The following is a 24,838-nucleotide window of genomic DNA, read 5'->3' as shown; positions in this document are numbered from 1 at the left end:
ATGTGCACGAAGGCTAAAGCACCCTCACTAATTTCAGAAGCACTGACAGTGATTTGGTTCTTGAACAGTGCCTGATCCTTCCGGAGCTCCTCCGTGGGACTCAAGACCAGTCTGTGGTGCATCTATCTATCTCTTTATATAGCCTATATATATATATATATATAAAGAGATAGATAGATGCGCCACAGACTGGTCTGTGGTCTGGTCTTTTTAAATTGACGCGACCCATATATATATATATATATATATATGGGTTGCGTCAATTTAAAAAGACAAAAATAGAGTCGCTCCAGGGGAGTGAGGTTTACTTGTGCAGCTCTTACCAGTTTGCCTCTGTTATACTCACTCCCCTGAATTTCACCCCCATCTGGGTCACGGCACCAATATAACTGGTCCTACTCACATCATGCATGAGAGGGATTCAAACAAGCATCAACTGGCACTGGAGGAGGGCAAGCTAACAGGGACGTTAAAACCAGCAGCCATTGATGCACCTCTTGGGAGTGAGGTTTACCTACACAGCTCTTACTTGCTGGCCTCTGTTGCACATTTAATCCCATCTGGGTAATGGCACCAATAAAACTGGTCTATCAACTGGCATGGGTGGTAGGTGCACTAACAAGGACACTAAAAACTAGAAAGCCTCTTGAAGCCAGGGAAGTGAGGTTTACCTGCATAGCTCTTACTAACTGGCCTATTTTACATATGCAGCAGTTCTAAAGAGATTTGAGAGCTCAACTGTCTCTGTCCCCATTCACTTCCATTGTATGGAAATGAGCAGCATGAACATTCGGTTAAATATTTCCTTTTGTGTTCCACTGAAGAAAGGCAATCATATGGGAGTGGAATGAGGGTGACTGATGACTGAATTTTCATTAAGCTGGAGTTCCTGGTCAATGGATGCTCCTACCTGTGAAAACTGTATGACTGTGAAGATTGCCATTTTATTTTGCATTCACCTTTAAGGTAAAATTAGCCTTTCTCTGGTGTCCGAGAATACAGTGTTACACTGTTCAAAACAGGCTATTAAACTTTAATTTATGCTCCTATATAGCTGATTTGCAATAACTATGTTTATGAAAACACATTTACACACATTTCTGTATAGCTCTGCTTTTAGATGCCATGGTCTCAGGATCTGCCGGTTGTAATAAACAGTAAAATACCCTTTAAAATAATAAAGGTTTCTTATTTTAAAATCTTGAGTGCTGGTTTGTAAGCTAAATATATATGTAGATTCAAAGACAAGAGATTCATAAGAAAGGAAAGTGGTCCTCAACAGTCCTTAATTTGTCAGTTTTCATATTAGAACAGATGGAATTACTCAACCCATAAAGTCAAAAATAATTTCACTACTAAAAACAGTATTAAAAGTACCTTGGTATTACCATAATGTATGTCTTTAGACATTGTACAAGGGTATTCTTGACTACCATGTAATTACCATGGTATACCAATATAGTAATCATTCAATAGCATGGTATTACTATCTAACAACCTGCAGTAGGTTGAATATATTGAGTCCAGTATTGTGTCCTGAACATCTATTCCTATAAGTGATTAAATATGTGTGACAGAGGGTCAGATTGTTGTGGTAGATAAATTCTTATTGATTCCACCGAGAGCCCTGTGCTCATAAAGGCATTGAGAGACCATGTGTGCTGCCAGTACAAGCACTGCTATTATGACCACAGCTGTAATGAATGCACTCTCAGGTTTCTATTTGAATAAAATTGGTTCAATGCCTGTATATTATTCCATGAAAAACAGGCTAAAATGTCCACAGACTTCAAGAAAGACTACAGAGAAATAATGGTCAAATGTCAACCCCATTTTATCTTTGGTATTCGCCTTATTGGGGATAACAAAAAACAGTAGATGATGTTGTTTGGTAAATGTGATTATTATTCATAAATTCTAACATTTTTTAAATACATTTATACATTTTTTAAATACATAATGTCTGATTCTACATTTATTTGATAAGCATCTCTGGAGGAACCTGACTGTAAAACATTCTAAAGGCTTTTAATAAATCACTGAAAAATTCTAACCATCTATTAAATTATATATATATATATATATCTATATAAATGACAGCAATAACCATACATATTTTTAAAAAATGTTTATTAACAAAACTTGCTATAAAAAGTAGCATTGACAATATGTGACCAAAAGTATCCAACTTAACATGAACAGAACATTTGGCTAGACAGGCAGTAAACAAAAACAGTATCAATACTGTATGGAGTGCAGGGATAGAGTAAACCTATATATCGTCATGGGAACCAGAGTGTACATCAGGTGCATTCAATGGCAAAAACATTAAACCGAAGACAGTTTAAAATAATGGCAATATAGATAAAAACAAAAATCATATAAAGCAGTTATTTTATCAAAATACAGCACAAAGAGAAACAATATTTAAATGAAGCTCAAGTCAAATACATGATAACTCAGAATAGAAGGTAAAAAAAAGATAGAATAACAAAACAGAAATAAATAGAGTTAGTAATAAAAAATTGTTGTCCTTTAAAAGATAACCCTCTTGTCTTTCTAATCTAAAAGGGGAGAGTTTTATCTGAGGTTTTATAGGATCAGTCCTTTTATCAGCCCTTTATAGGATCTAGATAAAAAGGAAGTCATATCTTGTCATATATAATATATCATCAAATGCTATCAATTGAGTCAAACTGTTCCTCGTTAAACAATCCCAGCACAATTCCATATCTAACATATTGATAAGCAGCACCTCACTCATAACATTTACTGGCATGTAACATCCCAGACTACATGTACTGGACCAGTATTAATCAGCAAATAATCATTTTCTAAAAAAAGTATTTGTCATATTTTCAAGAAAACAAAAGGTTAAATAGTGTAATAAAGATAATTAAATGTACAAAGTAAATTTAAAAATATATATGTGAAAAGATATATTCTCCAACATTTGGGGGGGAAAATATAAAAAAAAGCATAAATCTTTAAGAATAAGCCAAAACATGATAACATGCATCATTTAAAATATAAATGATAAATATTCAGGATTTATTTTCTGAAAAAATAGTCTTTGCTGTATGTAAACGTATCCTGTTTTAAGGATCTCTAGGTAAAAATTGTTTTCTTACAAAAGTAATTGTCTTGTCAAATTAAAAAAATAATTAAACCATGAATCAATCTTAAGCATAAGCTAAAACATGATAATGTGTTAAAAATAATAATAATAATAATAAAGATATATAAACTTTTATAAGATACATAAAACTTTTTTACTGGAAAATGACAAATACGGTTGAAGAAAGTGATTTTTTTGCAGTGTAGTCATATTCAGGACTAATGGTTGACTGGACGTTTGAAGCACTTGGCCTTCAAGTCATAAATCTTTTAATTAATGCCAAATATGATGTAAATACTGTATTTTAAGTCAAACTTTCTTTAAGAGATCAAAGTCAGTATATGAATCCAGTGATTTAGTATTTTGTCATACTAACTGAAATGATTGCATGTAAATGAACTTGGATTGCTATACATATCTCCAAAAATAACATTTGGGGAAGACACTTCCATCAAGTCATTTGTGAACTTATTGTGAACTGTATGAGGATTGTCTCCTAAATACCAAAAGGAGAGACTGTGTTTTTTTTTTTTTTGGTTCATAAAGACTCAGGGCTGTTCCTGTGCTCTTCATTTGGCCTTCACTGCGTGAAACACTACAGCAAGCTAATGTATGCACATGTGTAAATATAACTGCATATCTTTATGATATTGCATGTAAAGGTTGGTTCAATGTATATTTATACAGTGGCACCAAAAAATCAGAACACGTCAAGGAATAGTTCAAACAAAAATGAAAATTTGCTGAATATGTACTCACCCTCAGGCCACCCAAGATGTAGATGAGTTTGTTTCTTCATGGGAACAGATTTGGAGAAATGTAGCATTACATCACTTGCTCAGCAATGGATGCTCTGCAGTGAATGGGTGCTGTCAGAATGAGAGTCCAAACAGCTGATAAAAACATCACAATAATCCACAAGTAATCCACACCACTCCAGTCCATCAGTTATATTTAACATCAAACCAAATAAAATACAAATCCTCTATCCATTATATTGCATTTCAGTGAAAAAGTCGTCTCGTCTGAATCAGGAGAGAAATATGCACAGATCAAACAGTGTTTACAAGCAAAAACAGTTCAAAACAAATATGTGGGCGGATTTTGATGTGAGAGGACAATAATATGGTTTATGCACTCGTATTTCAACCGGAAGCAATGGTTTAAAGTTAGAAAGTCTTAATGATGGATTTGTTTCTTACAAACACGCAGCTTTTCACTTCACAGGACATTAACTGATGGAGCGGAGTGGTGTGGATTATTGTGATGTTTTTATCAGCTGTTTGGACTCTCATTCTGACGGCACCCATTCACTGCAGAGGATTTACTGGTGAGCAAGTGATGTAATGCTACATTTCTCCAAATCTGTTCCCATGAAGAAACAAACTCATCTATATCTTGGATGGCCTGAGGGTTACATAAAACATAAAAAATGTGGCATTCATTTTAAGAAAAGATTAAAGAAGCACAAAAAAGTAAATTGTGAGAAAAGATCTAGCATCATAGTTTGATGTTGTGTGTCTATGACATTCAGACATATTTAAGTGTGACCTAAGAACCCAAATACGTTTTGGGGACACTGTATAAAGATCCTGTATGTATGCAGATGTATGCATCATACTATAGATTTGAGCACATTGTGTGAAGCGAGGGTGTTTCATAGGGCCTTGGCGCTGGTGGTGTGTGTGGTGTGTGAGATGGGTTTCTGTGGGTAGCGACTGTAGTAGTACACTTGGAAGAGAATGGCGAAGTCCACGCACACCTGAAGGAGGCCGCAGATCCAGAACTGCATGGGAGCCTGAGTCAACAGGAAGTAGCCTGTCTTGAAAGTGTCTCCACTGGTCCACATCAACACCATCTTAATACTGGAGGGACAGGAAGTGCGAGAGAGAGTGTTATTAAAGTCTGGAGACGTGAGAAAGAGAGAGGCAGATCAAAACATGGAATTCAATAGGGTGTCCTTTCTTTTTCATATGACTGTATATATATTTTTTATTTTATTTTTTTTTTTTAGCAGAAATCTTTAAGCAATCTGATACAAATTTAAGATATATGTCTAATGACATATAAAGAAAAAGTCTAATGTAAATGTGTACTTTTTTTTTCTACTGAAAAAACAAATCATAAAAACACAGTTTAAGTTAGTTTTTTTTTTTTTGCATTATATAGTCATACTCTGGGCTGAGAAAGAGAGAGGCGTTTTGAACAAAAACTTGAAAAATTGAGAGAACAGGCAAACGTGCAGGACAAGTTACATTTAAAGGGATAGTTCACCCAAAAATGAAAATTAGCCCATTATTTACTCACCCTCAAAGCATCCTAGGCGTATATGGCTTTCTTCTTTCAGACGAATCCAGTTGGCTTCTGAGCGGCGCATGCGCAAAGCCGACCTCATACGTCATCCTCCCAAAACTGCTTCCGTTTACAACAGTGAGCGCAAGCTAGATTAGTGATTATTACGTTTTAAAAATTTTTATTTTTCTTACAAAAACGCATGGATTCGCTACAGGAGGCCTTTTTCACCCCCCGGAGCCATGTGAGGCACTTTTTATTATGGATGGATGCGCTTTATTTCACTTCTTTTGGACTGATGCACTGCAACACCCGCTGACTGCCATTAAACAGCTTGAAAGATCAAAGACAATTTTTAATATAACTCTGACTGGATTCGTCTGAAAGAAGAAAGTCATATACACCTAGGATGCCTTGAGAGTGAGTAATTCATGGACTAATTTTCATTTTTCGGTGAACTAACCCTTTAAGTTTCAATACTTAGGGTTTGAGATTTTGCTTCAGTTGCCTAAAAATTACACTTTCTATGTCTAATTTCTACAAAATTTCTCACAATAGTGAGAGGACATGAGGGTGGCTGGAGTGATATGGGTTTGGTCTTTATAACCACCACCTCTATAAAAAGAGGATGAGGCTTTTCATAATATCTGTCATTAGTTGGGAAAGGACAGGCGTAACATTGAGGCCTGACAGTTACAGTGTTCCCACAGGCCGGCTCCATCTGCTCCGCCTGTGGGTCTCATGCTCTCCTCAACGCTTTGCTTCTCACACTTGAAAAAAAGTACAAGATCACACATCCTACTGTAAAGGATTATACTGTCATCATTTACTCACAGTATTCCTTCCATGGAGCACAAAAGGAGAAATTTTGAAGAATGTGCTGGTCACTCTTTTCCATTCAATTACCATGAATGGAGACTGAAGCTTTCAAGCTTAAAAAAAAGTATCATGTCGGCGCTGATAGCCTTGTGGGCAGCGCTTGACATACAGTGCCGCTGCGCTACGGGTGTCCCGAGTTCGAATCCCGGCTCGTGGACCTTTACTGATCCCACCGCCTCTCTCTTTTTCCCCTATTTCTTCCTGCCACTACACTGTCCTATCTAAAATAAAGGCAAAATGCAAAAAAAAAAAAAAAACAAGTTTCATAAAGCTAGTCCATGCAACTCATACACTATATTCCAATTCTTCAGATAGCTTTGTGTAAAAAAAAAAAAAAAACACAGACAGAAACTTGGGTCAATATTAACTGATAACCCTAATTGTATTGAACATGCACTTGTAGTGTACTTCAAATTTTAAACGAGTATTTAAAAAAGAGATAATATTAATGAAATAACAGGCCACTTAAATATATTTAAAGAGAGACACTTTCATGACTGTTTCTTAACACACTTAAGTTGACTTTTTAAAAATGCAATTTGTAAAAATGTCAAATTTATATAGTAATTGATTATACATTTTAACTAGAGTGTTATTCAATACAATTACTTATGAAGTTATAATATATTTTAAATGTACTAAGTTTAAATAGTAATGACATTCAATTATATTTTACTTTATCATAAATCCATGTCAGTACACTTTAACCATATTTCAAAGACGATAGAAGTAATTATGAAATTACATATAAAGATGTGGATTTAAAGTTCAACTAATTGCATTTACTCTACATTTAAATTAAAAAACGTTTGCATTTAATTGCAATTAACATTCAAAGAAGTGTCCAAAAGCAAAAGTTCATTTTTTAAGCATATTATTTCTGTAATAATTAGCCTTTAAAAGTAAGCTAAAGTGTACTATTTCACAAGGGAATATTCCCCTCAAATGAGCTGTTAACCTCCAAAACCAGATCACTGGGTTTGTGGGTTGAGATCCAGATCAGTCTGATTCAGTTTTGTGACAAGAATCATTAAAATAGCGAATCACTAAAAAGATCCAATTTAAAAGCCTGGTCTGTTCATCAACTGGAACATCACTACTTTTCACATGAATGCAAAACTAATTAAATTTCCTCAACCAAATGGCATCAGAAGACTTGGTATTTCTCATGCATATTTTTATGGTGCAATATCATTTTGGAGCTTGACAGTCCCACTCACTTTAATCAAAGCAAAAAGAGTGACCAGGATATTCTTCAAAACTTCACTTTTTGTGTTCCACTGGAGAAAGAAAGGTTTGGAATTACATGAGGGCGAGTAAATAAGTTTCAGTACTGGGTGAATGATAGCTTTAAGATCTCTCCTCAAGTGCAGAAACCTTTGTGTAAACCTATTCAAACACTGAGAATGGCTTACATTTTAGGAAGGAGAATAAACAAACTTCCCTTGTTTGGCCATATTTGGTACATCAGCAACTTCACGCAGAACTGCACAGCAGTTTTTCATTTCCAGCCGCAGAATGAAAGAGGGATTTCAGTGTGTGTACCACACACACACACACACACTATTTGACTGGGATAAAACTAATTCCACCTGCATAAAGCTGTTCCACCATTGCTGTTTCGTATTAAACAAATAAATTATTCAAGCTGTGCATCTTCTCAAGTGCAGAAACCTTTGTGTAAACCTATTCAAACACTGAGAATGGCTTACATTTTAGGAAGGAGAATAAACAAACTTCCCTTGTTTGGCCATATTTGGTACATCAGCAACTTCACGCAGAACTGCACAGCAGTTTTTCATTTCCAGCCGCAGAATGAAAGAGGGATTTCAGTGTGTGTACCACACACACACACACACACTATTTGACTGGGGTAAAACTAATTCCACCTGCATAAAGCTGTTCCACCATTGCTGTTTCGTAATAAACAAAGGGGGGCATACTACAGGACTTTTTGCTGTGAATTAAATGTCAATAACCAGCCTGAATGTATGATGGTGTGTGTTGACATTAACATGAGTAAATATAATTTGACCAAGTAGTATTTGTTACTGTAACAATATCCCTGTTAACCTGTTAATCAGATGGTAGCTTTCTGAACTGAGTTCAGGGAAAGCTGGAAGTCAGGATTAGAGACAGGATTTGGGATGGTGTTGAGTTTAGGGATAGAGGTTAGGACTAGATTTGTTTTTCTCCAGTCAACAACAGATATTGATACAGGAAGTCGCCCTACCTGGTAATTACATAGTGTACATACATATATGTACAATTAATAATTTTATTCAGCAAGGACACTTTAAACGGATCAAAAGTGACTGTAAAGGCATTTATAATAAAGGTCAATCAGTATATCACCAAGACTGATATATCAGCCAATATTTGGCAGTTTTTTGTTCAGCCAAAAAGTGTTGGAAGCAGTTTTTTTCTGACAGTGATGGGACTTTTATTTTGACAGCACTAAGAAGGCCAGCACTTGAATGCAGACATGAGTGTACTCTTTAAACCCTTGATTTCAAACAATGCTGCACTATATGCAGTTAGCCGCTGTTATATTTGTGTCATATGTCACTGTGCACAACAATGTAAAATTAGTGTTACCTGGTCTTTATTTGAGAAAATATGACACTTTCTGAGCACACTTACTGTTCTGTTCCTTTTTATTCATTGTTTTTTAAATTTTATTTAAATTTCTTAATTTGTGAAGAACACTATTACTAATAGGATTACAGAATCAAGATGTTGCGAAAGCAAACATCTGTTTATTTTACAGATGTTTACCAAGTGCAAGTAATTTTTTTCATATTGACTAATTTTACAATGATTTCTCATTTAAAAAATCTACATTTCATTGCAGCAACTGTTATGCATGTTATTTAAATATAATGGTATAATATCACATTATATCGGCCACTGGTCACCCTGCTCTCGAAGTTATCGTTATTGACCATCCAAAAAAAAACATTGGTCGAACAATAATGTTGCAAAAGAGGTTTTTGTGACACTGAAGACTGAAGTAATGGCTGCTGAAAATCCAGCTTTGCATTAAAGGAATAAATACAAATTAAATTACATTCAAAAAGAATCCAAAAAAAAACATTGGTCGAACAATAATGTTGCAAAAGAGGTTTTTGTGACACTGAAGACTGAAGTAATGGCTGCTGAAAATTCAGCTTTGCATTAAAGGAATAAATACAAATTAAATTACATTCAAAAAGAAACAGTTATTTTAAACTGTAAAAATATTTCACAATTTTACTGAATTTTTCATCAAAATCTAAATGCTGACTTGGTGAGCAGAAGACACTTCTTTAAAAAAAAAAAATCATACCGACCCCTAAACTTTTGTATGATAGGGTATATGCACACTGAAACTTAGTAGAGTTTGAAAATCGATTGCAAAGACTGTGTATCTTTCAAGTAGACTAAACAGCTGGGTGTGAAGAACAAAACAAAGCTGGAGAAAAGAAAACAGAGAGTATAAAAGACTGAACAAATCTTTTCTTGCCCAAAAGAAATGGAGTCAAGTGGGGCTGCAGGCAGAGAGCCGAGGTACACACTGTTTTCTCCTCTTTGTTTGGCTCTGTGTTACACTCAAAGCAGAGCTGAGAGTGAGCCTGATCCACGGCATCTGACAAAAGGCCACTCTAAGAGCTTAAAGAGATGAAAGAGTGCTCTTAGTGCCGCCGGGCCACAGCGATCGTCCCTGTGATACAGTAATAAACCACTCGACACTCCACACAACAGCACAGTTTAATGAGTGTGAGCGATGATGTGCACAGGGTCATGATCAGTTACATCATTAAAGGCGAAATATGTACGTTTACCACACTAGCAACACCAAACCACTGGAAAAAATAAAGATTGTTTCCCAACATATTTCCTAAACACATGGGAAGCTTGTTTTGCACCATAGTTGCACTACTGACGCAACGCATGCCTCATATTGTAGACAACTGAAGACAACATAAAACTGCTTACACAAACACTGTAATACTGAGTGATTAGATTTTCATTTGAAGCCCTGAATCTACTCTTTTACCAAAAACACAGTTTCCTCTTTCAAAGTAAACAAAACAAAAACAAACTAAACAAAACCAAGACAAACAAAACACCAAAAAACAAAACAAAATGAAAAACAGAACAAAACAAGACAAAGAAACACAACACAACAAAAAAACATGACAAAACAAACAAAAAACACGAGAAAATAAAACAAAAAAGGTCAAATGTTATAAATTACTTTATTATATACTTTGTGTTATGTCAGACAGCTTGTTTTACAAACGCAAACAAAAATATAACGTAGAAATAGGCAGAAAACGAAATATTCCTTCCTAGCAGCAAGTAATAATTCCAACAGCAGATCTATAAACAAGTATTACGCAGGACACTCACGTGCAGCCGTCTGTCTCTTCTGTTGACTAATCACTTGACCCATAGCTGACCTACTGACCAAAAGCATGCCTCAAATGGCAGACAACTGTAAACAATCCCATCATGCACTGCAATATGCTTTTCCATTTCTGATAAAAATTTCCATCAAAGATGGCAAGTATTGAAAGAAAATTGTTTGAGCCAGTTAAAAATGAACATTTTATTGCAATGAAATGCAGTGCTAGTTTCATGTCTCTTCTCGCTTTTTTTCCCCAAATAATTTTAAATCAAATTAATATTTCATACCCACATGTTTATTAATTTGGTAAGTAGCCGTGTAATAAGTGTGATAATGTAATAATGTGTAAGCTAGTGTACAAGGTAGGGATGTAACGATTCACTCAACTCACGATTCGATTCACGATTTTTATTTCACGATTCGATTCGATTCACGTTTGAATCGTCACATATTTGAATCGATTTTCAACCGGCTCGCGGTTAATCGTTACATCCCTAGTACAAGGTGATAAAAAACTCATGACAACTTCATTTTTAGCATGACAGTCAGAGAGTATGAATAAAATGAGAAGGTATAACTAAAAATATCTATTTACTAATATCTATTTATTATTTAATGTTTCACATAAAACTAAATATCTTATAACATCTATAATACTCAGAATTTCATCGGAAGCACTAAGGCGAAACTAAACAAAAACAAAATAAAACAAAAAATTACACAAAAACCCAAAACAAAACACTCTCTCTTCTAAAATAACATTTTACATCAATTTATATAATCAATTGGTAAGTAGCCATGCAATGTGTGATAAAGTACAATCAGCTGATTTGTGTAAAATAAAACCATGATTAAATAAATGCTTGTGTTTCCCTGCATTACACCTTAAATTAGAGAAAATGTGTTTTCATAAGAGATACTAGAACTATCAAAAACAGAAAACAGAAGACTCTGTTTCTCTGACTAAAGAAAATATCTTCATTAATCAGATTAACCAAAAACTAGGTTTACTGATGGAAAGTTTCAGATGTGGGCAATGCTGGTGCGTGCCATCAAACCAATTGTGGTAAAAGGAAATAAAAAAAAGAGAGCAGTGATCAATTTTAACAGCTGCCATGGAAACCGTCAGGAATCAGGAGGCTGAGGGTTGCCATGGCTTCCATGATACAGTATAAACAAATCTGTCTTTCCATCCTGACTTCGAGCCTAACAGCCAGACTCCTGCAACAGTTACCAGAGAATCACAACAAATACTGTAAGTGCAGCAGCACTGCAACACTATGCTGGTTGCCACTACAAACAACGACTGGTCGACTAACCCTAGAGAAACATGAGGCTGGTAAAGCCACACTAACACCCACACATTAACATCCAAGAGACAGCAGAGATCAGCACATCAAAGACATATTAATAATATTCTGTAAACTGGACGAGAAGGTGTTTTCTTATTTATTTCTGTTAACCATAAAAACACATTTTGAGAAGCTACAATGTTGTGGTTGTTAAGGTACATTTTAAATCAATTTATTATTATTATTATTTATGTATTTATTTTTCATGATTAATGCATTCAGTTCCAGGAAAGAAAGCAAATGCAATGTGTGTAACTGGGTTTGGCATTTTGTGTGAATGACACAAAGAACAGAATGTGGCCATGTTCACACAGCAGCAGAATACGGTTGTCAGTCCTGTTTTACAATTTAAAATAACTGTTTTCTATTTGAATATATTTTAAAATGTAATTTATTTAATGAATCTCCATTTGGTGTTTAAGAAACATACCTTGTTATTTTTTTGTGGAAATCGTGATATACAGTATGTATTTTTATTTTTTTTGAATTATTTGGCAACGTTCACACAGCAGCAGAATACGGTCGTCAGTCCTGTATTTGAGTCCTTAATACGTTACGTTCAACCGCATTCTGTAACCGAACTCACACCCGTAAATTTTCAGGACTCACAACCGCATTCTCGGAACACACACGCGGTGTGAACGGAACAGGACGGAAAACTAATTGTCTGTCACGTTATACAGTGCGAGAGAGAGCCGCTCTGACGCACAAACGCCTACTTACCGCGAGTTGCGTGTTTTCATGTGCGGTTTCAGTACCTTCTTTATGTTATGTCACTTCAGTGACAGAGAAATGAGCTGTGTGTCATCTGAAATGGACGTCGCCATCTTTGATTTTACTTTGGTCACTGTTGCTATGGTAACTGGTAAGACTCCCGTTGCACGTTCACACAGACAGTATTCGAGACGCTACTGTAAGCTGCTGTGTGAACGGGACATTTCGAGACTCACACCTGTAAGAAAATGCGGTTGTCAATCCCAAAAACTGACAGTGTGAACGTAGCCATAAAGTCAGGGCCGGTTCTAGACATGTGGAGACAATTTAAATTTTGTACATTTTAACACATTACTATCTTTAATATTTTTGAAAGAAGTCTCTAATGCTCATCAAGCCTGCATTTATTTGATCAAAAATACAGAAAAAAACAGAAATGTTGTGAAATATTACTACAATTTAAAATAATGGTTTTCTATTTTACTGTACTTTAAAATATAATCTTTTTCTGTGATGCAAAGCTGAATTCTCATCATTCATTACTCCAGTTACATGATCCGTCAGAAATCATTCTAATATGCTGATTTATTATCAATATTTTATAACCTGTGATACTTTTTTCAGGATTTTTTGATGATTAAAAAGGTGTTTAAAAAAAATAGAAATGTCTTTACTATCACTTTTTTTTTATCAATTTAACACATCCTTGCTGAATATTACTGTTTTTTTTGTATTAAATAAATGCAGGCTTGATGAGAAAAAACATTACAAATAGTAATGTGTCCAAATTACTGTATGTACATATTAACCAAACTTTATCTAAAGTAATCTCTTTTTTGTCTGTTGAGGATGTTATTATAGCCTATTATTATTATTATTTTGCAGTAATTTGTTCAGTAATTTATTCACAGCTCCTGACTACCACTTCAGTAAATGCACATCAGTGCTTTTATCATTTCTTTAGCTGCGGTATGGGCAGGATTTCCCCCTCCCATTTGATCAATATTGACTACAGATATCGTCCTATTATTAATATTAATAATATGATATTATGTATTGCATTGTTACCTTAAAGATGCACTATATACACAAATCAAGTGGATGTGAAAGAGACGGCACTACTTAGCAGAAAAGAAGTACATTTCTAGTTAGTGTTCTAGCTAGTCTTAGTTAGTCGAAACTGAAATGAACGGTTATGTTGGAGCAGTAATGTAATGATCAGCAGAATTTAGAAGACACTCACATCTGAGGTCCTTTTTTTAAACATTAAAAAATGTTAGTGTTTGCTTTTTGACTTTGAATACAAACTTTTTTGCTTTTACTTTTGTAGCTATTTTGCTAGTCAGCTCCCGACGCGATGTCATTCATTGTACGTGCAAATTGAAAGCGTCGTGTCAACGGCGCTCTTTTAAATTCGTAATAAAGCGGTGAATGATCGGTCCAGAAATTATGCTGATCGACAGAACAAGTTTATATTTATAATACATTGCAATCACTCCAAAATAGATGACGCAAACTCACACACCTGCATTAGGAGCTGTAATTCTTTGCGTGCCTATTTAGCCTTTTAATTCACGCCACCTGAAGGATGTTTTCATTACAGCAAACAATCAGAAGGCGGGACCCGCTCTGAATCGACAACATTAATTGGTTTAATTGCAGGTGAGTGACAATTCAACTATATCCAATGAACAATAAGGCTAGTATTTAGCTGCCTCTCTTGACTGGTGGACTAGCGTATAGCAGGTGTTACGGTTATGGAGGCTCCGCCTCAAAGCCCTGAGGCCCTAGGCCAGGGGTCTCCAAACTTGGTCCTGGCGGGCCGGCGTCCTGCAGAGTTTCTCTCTCTCTCTCTCTCTCTCTCTCTCTCTCTCTCTCGCGCTCTCTCTCTCTCTGAATTCTGCAATAGTTCAATAAAAAAAACACCCATTTCCCCATATTTTATGAATGTTTGTGTAAGACTGATGTTTTTGCTGTTAGGCCTCAATCTTCTGCTAATGTTCTTTTTGTGAGTGATATTTCATTTTTCATTCATCTGTGATGATTATCACCATATCTTGGTGCAAAATTACTTTACTTTTGTTAAAAGTACTATCTATTGATTCTTTTTTATACAGATTTCAGTCAGACCCTAATTCCCACTATCTTCCTAATATCACAGAGCCCGACTTTTGACTTCTTTTTGACTGTAAAAAAAAATTCCAAAACCAACCCAAACCTAAAAACCTAAAACAAAAATCACACAACCAAAAAACAACCAGACCAAACCAAAACAAAACAAAATCAAACAAATAACCAAACCAAACAAAAAACAATAAAATCACCAAACTAAATAAAAAAAACACAAAACAATCACAAAAACAAAACAAACAATAAACAATAAAATCGCAAAACAAAAACAAACCAGAAGAGAACAAAATCAAACAAAATTAAAAAACAAACAAAACAAACAAAAAAGTGAAGTTTAGTAAAATAAAAGAATGTGTTGTTTACTGTAAAGGCCTCAGACCTTGGGCAATCAAAGGCAGTAGCAGAGTGAACAACAGAAGGAGATCAAAAGTCCTGCCTGAGCGTCTCTAGCTGAGAGGATGTGTCAGATGTCAACGGCATGAACACGCCACCAACAGCCTGAGAAACAGGGTGTTCGACATAAAGCAGTCATTACAAACACACTGCTGTGAAATACTGCTGTCCTGCACAGCTTCTCCCGACAGAAGTGTGGAGGGCAACTTCCTTTTGTGGGAGCGTTCAATTCACCCAGCCTCAAATCTACAGGAACGCACAACTTAATGAATGGTTTGTTTGCAGCCCGTGGATACAAGCCAGCCTGCTGCTCAGTAAACACATATATGAAACTAGAGCTGGCTGCTATTGCAGGGCAGCCACGAGATAATTCACACGACTAAATAAGGCACTGAGGGTTCTCCAACTCGAACTAACAGGACTCTGGCGGTGAACCTTATAAGGCCGGCTGTGGGGGTCACCGCTTTCCCTCCCATTGCGATTCATTAACGTTCAACTGATGGACGACATAATAGAGTAACATGAGGCCAGAGATTAATTCACAGCAACAGTTGCCAGGTAAACAGCTCACTCTGAAACAACTAACAATGGCTGAATAACTACAAAAAAAAAGAATGGGGGAAAACAATATAAGATGGAACGTTTTACCATTTGTTTTGATCAGTGCAGCAAAAAAAAAAATAAAAATCTTAATTCAATTTAGTCTTGTAATACAAGGCTGTCTCCAGGAGATAAATCGTGAGAGATTGTGGAGGATCTACACTGAACACTGTGTGGATATGAATCTGATATGACTGCAGTGGAAGTGAACATAAATTACTTTAGGTTCAGTGTGACATTCAGGGAACATAAACCAGATATAGCAGCAGAACAGTGCTGTCCTTAAGACAGATGGAAGTTTTTGAAGGTCTCTGGCCTCAACGATGCAAAGACAAATCTGTAAAACTGCTCACTGCGGTAGCTCATCATCACTGATTTAAATGCATACATGCCTCATTGTAAAATTCATTGCCTTATGCTTACATGTTTTTACTTTTGTAATAAGCCTAATTTGTATATAATATTCTATAACTTCCTGCTAAACCTAATTTGTATATTTTAAAGGTCAATGTTGGGGAAAGTTACTTTTCAGCAATAATAAAATAAAACACAAATGTTATGTTTATCTAAAGTAATTTTTGCTTATTAGTGTGGTTGAATTGGATCATCGAAGGTCAGCAGCAAAGACATTGATTAAAAAATGGGATTAAATACATAAAGGATATTTGTGTTATTTAACATATTTAATTATTGCTGGTTTGCACCATATTCTGAGTTTGCATTTCAATGTTTTTATTCATTTTGAGAAAAACTGAATGTGTTTTTGTGTAAGTCAGATGAGTAAATGCATGTTGACATTTAGTCTAGAACTACAGTAGGCAGTAGCAAGTTCCTGTGCTTGCTTGCAGCAGCAGCAATAATCTACAACTACAGCAATAACCAACAGCAGCAGCAATTCGGTAGCAGCAGCAGCGTAGCAGATCTATTCCGCCAAGACCAAATACATTAACATTGTCATATCCATCACCATGCTAAAATCTTCAGAGAGTTGTCATGATTGAACTTGTGGTACCCCCAACACTGTTAAAGGTGCAGTATGTAATATAGTCAGCTGGCAGTTGAAATGGATACTGCAGACCAAATTCAAAACTTTGTTTCTTTCGCCCCTTCCTCCACAGACTCGACGTTCATGCAGGTTGCCAGATTGAGGACACGCAACAGGAACAAGTACAACTGACAATGGAAAGCGATGAGCCTTACACTGTAAGTTGATTAGTTGATTTATTTGCATTTTAATATGCCTCTGGTCACAGAGTTTTTTTTTTTTTTAGATGGATGGCAAGGTTGCTCATTCGTTTGCTCACTGTAATATGCCGTGTTTTCTGCCAACCGGCAACCTGGGCTGTTAAAATACTATTGGTTAAACTGGCAGTAGGCGGAGTCACACAGACCAAAACAAAAACATTCCGACATGGAACACACATTTCAAAGTAGAATAACTGGCTGTAGTATTGTTTTTATGTGAACTTAGCATGTTTCCTAAATATCTGCAAACAAATTATGGTATTTTTACGCTTTAGTACAGTCAAAAAACTACATACAACACCTTTTAAAATATAATTTTCAGAGTAATTCTCATAAAGGTCATGGAACAGATTGGAGTTGTGCTAGCATTCTTAACCAACCACGACAGAGATATGTGACAAGCGACAGAAGATTCTATTTTTGCAATGATTTTTATTTCTGTACAATATTGCAGTTGTTTAATTTGAGTTCCAAATATAATTTTAGCATGATTTTAATAGAAATAATGAAAGAGATAATGGATAATTTACATTAAATCTTTAAAACAAGAAAGTTAATAGAAACAACAAGAACGTTCAAAATGTGAACTCTTGTTATCAAACAAGTGTATTTCATAACAAAGATTGTGTCACTTAGTATGTTTTGAATCACATTAAAATTGTGTAATTTTTATTAATTTTATTATGCATATTTCGTTGCGAGTGCGAGACAGCAGGGTGCTTGCAGATGTATTTATGGATGGATATGCAGATGGATTTATTTGGTAAGTAGTCAGGTAAAAAAGCAGAATGATGTGCAGTCAGTAAGATTTTTTATTTTACTTTTATTCACCAAGGATGCATTAAATTGATCAAAAGTTACATAAAGACATTTAACATCTAATACATTTCTAATAAATGCTGTTTTTTAAGCTTCTATTCATGAAGGAATCCTAAAAAAAAGTTTCAACACTGGTAATAATCAGAAATGTTTTCAGAGCAGCAAATCAGCATATCAGAATGATTTCTGAAGGATAATGTGACACTGAAGACTGGAGTAATGATGCTGAAAATGCAGCTTTGATCACAGGAATAAATTACATTGTTTTAAAAAATGTATTCAATTAGAAAACACTTATTTTAAATTGTAATAATATTTTACAATTTTATGCTTTTACTATATTTTTGATCAAATAAATGCAGCCTTGGTGAAAATAAGACACTTTTGAACAGAAGTGTATATATATATATATATATGTGTATATATTTATACGGCTTTCTTCCATCATTCCTCTCTATCGGCTGAACGGAGACACACACACACACACACACACACACACACACACGCTGGAAAACAGAGCACAGGATGGCATCTCACAGTGTGAGACGCTACCAAACACACTAAGTCACACTGACAGGATGTGTCTTTACAGCACACACTGTAGCTCTCAAAAGGTTATGCAAGATAATACGCCTCTCTCACACACACACAATGCATCTTATTCCATGGTCTGTTGGAATTCTTGATTCTGATTGTCTGGCAGGTATGCATTAAAACCGTTTAAAGGTCCCATATTGTCAAAACTGAAATTTCCTGGCTTTTTTCATGATAACTGAGGTCTAGGTGCTATGTAACTAAGGACATCAAAACCTAAAATAAAACTCCAGAAAGGTGTACAATATGGGACCTTTAATGCACAGGTAGTTCCAAGTCAGTTTAATCACTGTTCTATATGAATGCGCCACTGCTTTAAATTGACACACAAACGCACACACACATCACTAGGACAGAGAGAGAGAGAGATCGGAGATCTCACTGCGCACACAGAAACATTCAGGAGTACGCTGACCCGCGACTTTTATTAATAAAATTGCTTAGATACTGGATCACTGCATTATATTCCTCAGCAACGAGGAGAAAATCTCTGTTTAAGTAACTAAACTCACAACTTCATTGTTTGTAGAGAGAGACGCACAGACGCAGGTAATTCACACACACAACTGTCATCTTTCTCTCTCTCGATCAAACGATCGATAATTTATTCAAATAAATGCAATCTAACTGCACTATTTCATCTCTGTGTCTGATTTGAAGTGGCAGAATGCTAGAGCTAACGAGCCGTAACTGACGAAAATAATGTCATTTTTACCCATTCGGTCAAATATAATATATTCGCTTCGCGTCGGGTAGTTCTTTGCCTCCACGTCGTGCATTTAAAATCCTTTAATGCACGGCAAACCGTTGATTATACCTTACTTATACAATCTAACAGCCACTCTGAAACATTACCTGATTACTATTTTTGTCTGATTCATTCATTTTGAGTTCAGTTTCCGCCACTGTGTCCAGTTTTATTACTTAATTTGTGCTTTGTTTAATGTGTGGTCATACAATCACATGTACAGCAAAATAAAACATTAATAAATAAAAAAGTCCACTAAACCAGTTAATGTGTATATCTAAGGTATCTATATTTGATTCCCGTAGCTTAGCAACAGTATTTCATAAACCAGATGAGCAGGAAGTCTGACTAGCAGACATCAAGGAGTGACTAAGCTGCCACATATCACTTCCCATGTTCCTCTGTTCAAGCAGAGCAGTGGAGGATTCTGGACTCACTCACCAGAGCAAGATTGAGTGGGAGTAAAAATGTCAAGGTGGTCATATGATAATTATTTTAAGTAAGTAACTTTTCTTCCCCCTGAGGTCCACTAATAAGGTTAATGAAGGTTTTTGTCACAATTTTTTTCCCATTTCCACCCTCTCTGAGCCTTAGATTTAAAGTCACAATAAAACATAAGTAGCAACAGATTTTTCATCTAATTGTGTTGTCCAACCAACAGCGTGAGTTTGGGGCGACCCAATCATTTTGTCCAAAAAATGGCTTAAGTTTGGGGCGACCCAATCATTTTGTCCCAAAAATGGTGTGAGTTTGAGGCAACAATATCAGTTGTCCAACCAACAGCGTGAGTTTGGGGCAACCCTATCACTTTGTCCAACCAATGGCTTGAGTTTGGGGCGACCCAATAATTTTGTCCAACCAATAGCTTAAGTTTGGGGCGACCCAATCATTTTGTCCAAAATATGGTGAGTTTGAGGCAACAATATCAGTTGTTCAACCAACAGCGTGAGTTTTGGGCAACCCTATCACTTTGTCCAACCAATGGCTTGAGTTTGGGGCGACCCAATCATTTTGTCCAAAACATGATGTGAGTTTGAGGAAACAATATCAGTTGTCCAACCAACAGTGTGAGTTTGGGGCGACCCCTGTCACTTTGTCGAACCAATGGCTTGAGTGTGGGGTGACCCAATCATTTTGTCCAAAACATGATGTGAGTTTGAGGAAACAATATCAGTTGTCCAACCAACAGTGTGAGTTTGGGGCGACCCCTATCACTTTGTCGAACCAATGGCTTGAGTTTGGGGCGACCCAATCATTTTGTCCAAAAAATGGTGTGAGTTTGAGGCAACAATATCATTTGTCCAACCAACAGCCTGAGTGTGGGGCAACCCTATCACTTTGTCCAACCAATGGCTTGAGTTTGGGGAAACACTATCAGTTTGTCTAACCAATGGTATGAGTTTTGGGCTGACCCAATCACTTTGTCCAACCAATGGCTTAAGTTTGGGGAAACACTATCATTTTGTCTAACCAATGGTATGAGTTTTGGGGTGACCCAATCACTTTGTCCAACCAATGGCTTGAGTTTGGGGCAACCCTATCACTTTGTCCAACCAATGGCATGAGTTTGGGGAAACACTATCAGTTTGTCTAACCAATGGTATGAGTTTTGGGGTGACCTAATCAGTTTGTCCAACCAATGGCTTGAGTTTGGGGAAACACTATCAGTTTGTCTAACCAATGGTATGAGTTTTGGGGTGACCTAATCAGTTTGTCCAACCAATGGCTTGAGTTTGGGGAAACACTATCAGTTTGTCTAACCAATGGTATGAGTTTTGGGGTGACCCAATCACTTTGTCCAACCAATGGCTTAAGTTTGGGGCGACCCAATCATTTTGTTCAACAAATGGTATGAGTTTGAGGCAACACTATCACTTTGTCTAAACAATGGTGTGAGTTTGGGGTGACAAGAGTGTTTCAGGAAACCATTTTATTGGTTTCTTTACTATTGTTCTTCATTAATTTTCGTTAACAACAGGAGTAAAGAATGTTAAACTCCAACATCTCTTTAGCATAAAAGCGGTCTTCAGGAAGATAAACTTCTAAGTTAAAATATTAATACCACTGAAGAATGTTTGATGAATCCTTTGATGAAGCAAAAACATTCGCATACAAACCTCATGCCTTCAGTAGATTTGTTCCGGTAGTTGCAGTAGAGCTGTGGAGTTCCCAGCATGGCCTCTGTGAATACGGCCAGGAAACCCAGGCTCTCTACGAACAGAACTGAGTCCAGTAGCAGATACGTCACATAGGCGGCCAGCACCATGAATGCCAGCACACACTGCAGGTAATCCACAAAACGACTCCAAGACCAGAAGTAGTTCCAGTCAAAGTCTAGAATTCAGAAAGAGAGAGAGTACACATTAAAAATAATATGTGCATGAAGTACTACAACTCATACTGGTTGAAAGGTGTCAACTTGACAACCAGGGGGATTTTTGTATACCAATGATAGTAGAGGGTTCATGGAAATTTCCGAAAGACTTTTAGGAGAACATTTTGAGCTCTGAAAGGCAGTATTCTCAAAATAGACCATTTTTTTATTTTAAAACTTTAGATATTTAGATATTACCAATGAATTTAATCATTTTAACCACCTGTCTTTATCAAGTTCTTCCTTTCAACAATACATTTCCTAGAACATTGAAACACTGGTCACATATACAGTATGCATGAATTATGCTTAGGATTGTGTTAGTAGTGATGAAGGGTTGAATCAAGTTCAGACCACAGACCCTCTAAGACAATGGTTTGCAGCCATGTTCTGACAGGATCACAGTCAGCAGGGGAAAACAATGCTAAATTCAAACAAACAAATAAATGAAAATAGCCAAATAAACAAACAAACAATTCAATAATTACACCATTCAAAATTTGGGGTTGGTAAGAATTTTGAATGGTCTCTTCTGCTCACCAAGACTGCATTTATATGATCAAAAATACAGTAAAACAGTAATATTGTAAAATATTATTACTATTTTAAATAATACAGTAATATATTTTAAAAGCAATTTATTTCTGTGATGCAAATCTGAATTTTCAGCATCATTCCTCCAGTTTTCGGTGTCACATGATCCTTCAGAAATCAGTATAATATGCTGATTTGCTGCTCAAGAAACATTTCTTATTTATTATAATTTTTAAAAGCAGTTACATTTACATTTACATTTAGTCATTTAGCAGACACTTTTATCCAAAGCGACTTACAATTGGGGGATACATAAAGCGATTCTTCTTAAAGAGGCAAACAGACACAGGAAGTGGTTGTAATACCAAGTTATTAGACATTGTTCAAATAAGTACAAGCTAGAAAGAGAAGGAATAAATAAACAGAGATAATTTTATTATTATTTTTTTTTATGATGAAGTCAAGTAGCTTCGAAAGAGATGGGTTTTCAGCTGTCGCTTGAAAATTGTCAGGGATTCAGCATTCCGGATAGGGGTGGGTAGAAATAGGCAGAAAACGAAATATTCCTTCCTAGCAGCAAGTAATAATTCCAACAGCAGATCTATAAACAAGTATTACGCAGGACACTCACGTGCAGCCGTCTGTCTCTTCTGTTGACTAATCGCTTGACCCAAGTTATGACAGTGACCAAGCAGTTTAAATACTCTACGGTCGCTGTGGCCGCCTTCTAATTAGCACAGCCAATAGTCTATAGCAGGCCAATTCCTCAAATCGAAACTACAGTTCGCACTTAAATGCAGGAAGGGAGCAATTAAATTACACGCGCTCCTTCTTAGCCGAGGTTCAATTATTATAATTACCAGAAAGTGCAATCAAAAATACAAACGCAAACAAAAATATAACGTAGAAATAGGCAGAAAACGAAATATTCCTTCCTAGCAGCAAGTAATAATTCCAACAGCAGATCTATAAACAAGTATTACGCAGGACACTCACGTGCAGTCGTCTGTCTCTTCTGTTGACTAATCGCTTGACCAGTTGTGCTTCTTCATATTTTTGTGGAAATTGAACAATTAACAAAACCACACAAGCTAAGAGACATGTACCTTGCACATGGTTTTTGTGCAGTGAGTTATTGACAATTTGTCAAAATAAAATTTTGCACAATCTGCAATTTAGGTACTGTGTTGGGCGACCACACATCTAGAGTGAAATCTGGGTCCTAAAGTACAACCAATTCTAAGACCGTAAGACCCCCTCAAAAAATGCTTTTTTATGATCAAGGCAATCAGCAGGGATGAGGCTGACTGGATTCTGACCTGAAATAATCCACTTTCTCCAATTATTTAGGCCTCGTCGATGGAGGCTGAACTCAGATAACTCATAAGCCTGTAAGTCAGCTCTCCGCCCATCCGTCAGTGGATGAGAAGAGCATATCTAATCAAATCACACTGGGAGCTTCAACGACGGTTACTCTCATAAAGCGGCACTGGAAATGTCGAAGCAACAAAGTACAAGCAGAGGCCAAAACCGAAGCATGAGGACCACAGTGACATCAAGAGTGGCATGAAAATGTCAGGGCATGTGGGACAAAGCTGAAAGAGAAGAGAATGACACAAAAGAAGAGTCCAAAGCACTGCTATGACAGGTCTAGATGGACTGAAGCAGGGGAAAACACACATATTCAGTGAATAAATGTAGAGCTTTTATTCAAACACGATCCCAGCAATTCATTGCTTGGTGTGCCTCTCTCTTTGGATGCCAGCTGTGCTCACAAAACCCAATGAAGAGTGGGCAGTAGAGCTTAGATACAAGTGTGTTAGGTAATGTGTTTGTTTGGGTAGAACGTTTTACATCCAAAACTCTGCCTCAGTATCTGCAATCTTTGTTTGCTCCATTACTTGCGGTGTTTGCTAAAGTCCTTTTCGAACAAAGTTTAAACAAACCTCTAACCCTAGAGTTGCAATGTATGAAGCACAGCCCACACAGCGGACGCTGCCAAAACAAGCTGCTTCTTACTGATCAACACAACAAATTCACATGCCCAAATTCATTAAACTAGAAGCCGATGGGAAATCCGGATGGGGAAATGGGGAAAAGTCCATTGAGAAGACAGTATTTTGCCCCGCAGAATTTTGTCATGCAAATGCGACTGCACCATAAACTATGGAAGCCCGTTTCCGCCACTGAATAAAAAATAAAAGAGGTAATTGCGACTTTTTATCTCACAATTCTGACTTTTTTTCTCAGAATTGCGTGATAGAAACTCGCAATTCTGACTTTTTTTCATCGTGGTATAAACTCGCAATTGCGAGTTAAAAAGTCATAATTGTGAGATATAAACCTGCAATTCTGAGAAATAAAGTCACAATTCTGAGAAATAAAGTCAGAACTGCGAGATATAAACTCACAATTCTGACTTTTTTTCTCGCAATTGCGAGTTTATATCTCGCAATTATGACTTTTTTTCTCGTAATTCTGTGAGATATAAACTCACAATTGCGAGTTATAAAGTCAGAATTGTGAGATATAAACTCGCAATTCTGAGAACATATCAGTGTTTTTTCCACCCTCAAAATTGGACTTTAACTCGCAATTGCGAGTTTATATCTCACAGAATTACGAGAAAAAAAGTCAGAATTGCGAGATATAA

The 24,838-nt window shown here is 36.2% G+C and overlaps 1 protein-coding gene across 1 annotated transcript in view; it reads right to left on the bottom strand.

Annotated features, from left to right (window-relative positions):
* Positions 1-4,622: 4,622 nt before the first annotated feature.
* Positions 4,623-24,838, bottom strand: part of LOC107698648 (PQ-loop repeat-containing protein 1-like) — a 46,849-nt gene continuing 26,633 nt past the window's right edge. Inside the window, exons 3-4 of the mRNA XM_016499718.1 lie at positions 21,395-21,611; positions 4,623-4,983 (exon numbers count right to left, since the gene is read on the bottom strand). Coding sequence (XP_016355204.1) covers positions 4,776-4,983; positions 21,395-21,611 — 425 coding nt within the window. The 3' untranslated portion in view covers positions 4,623-4,775. The remainder of the gene's footprint in view (positions 4,984-21,394; positions 21,612-24,838) is intronic.

This window comes from Sinocyclocheilus anshuiensis, unplaced genomic scaffold (assembly GCF_001515605.1).
Source record: "Sinocyclocheilus anshuiensis isolate Anshui unplaced genomic scaffold, SAMN03320099.WGS_v1.1 scaffold150, whole genome shotgun sequence".
In the NCBI taxonomy this organism is placed as follows: domain Eukaryota; kingdom Metazoa; phylum Chordata; class Actinopteri; order Cypriniformes; family Cyprinidae; genus Sinocyclocheilus; species Sinocyclocheilus anshuiensis.
Note: the sequence above shows the minus strand (reverse complement) of the source record. Positions and strands in the feature narration are given on the sequence as shown.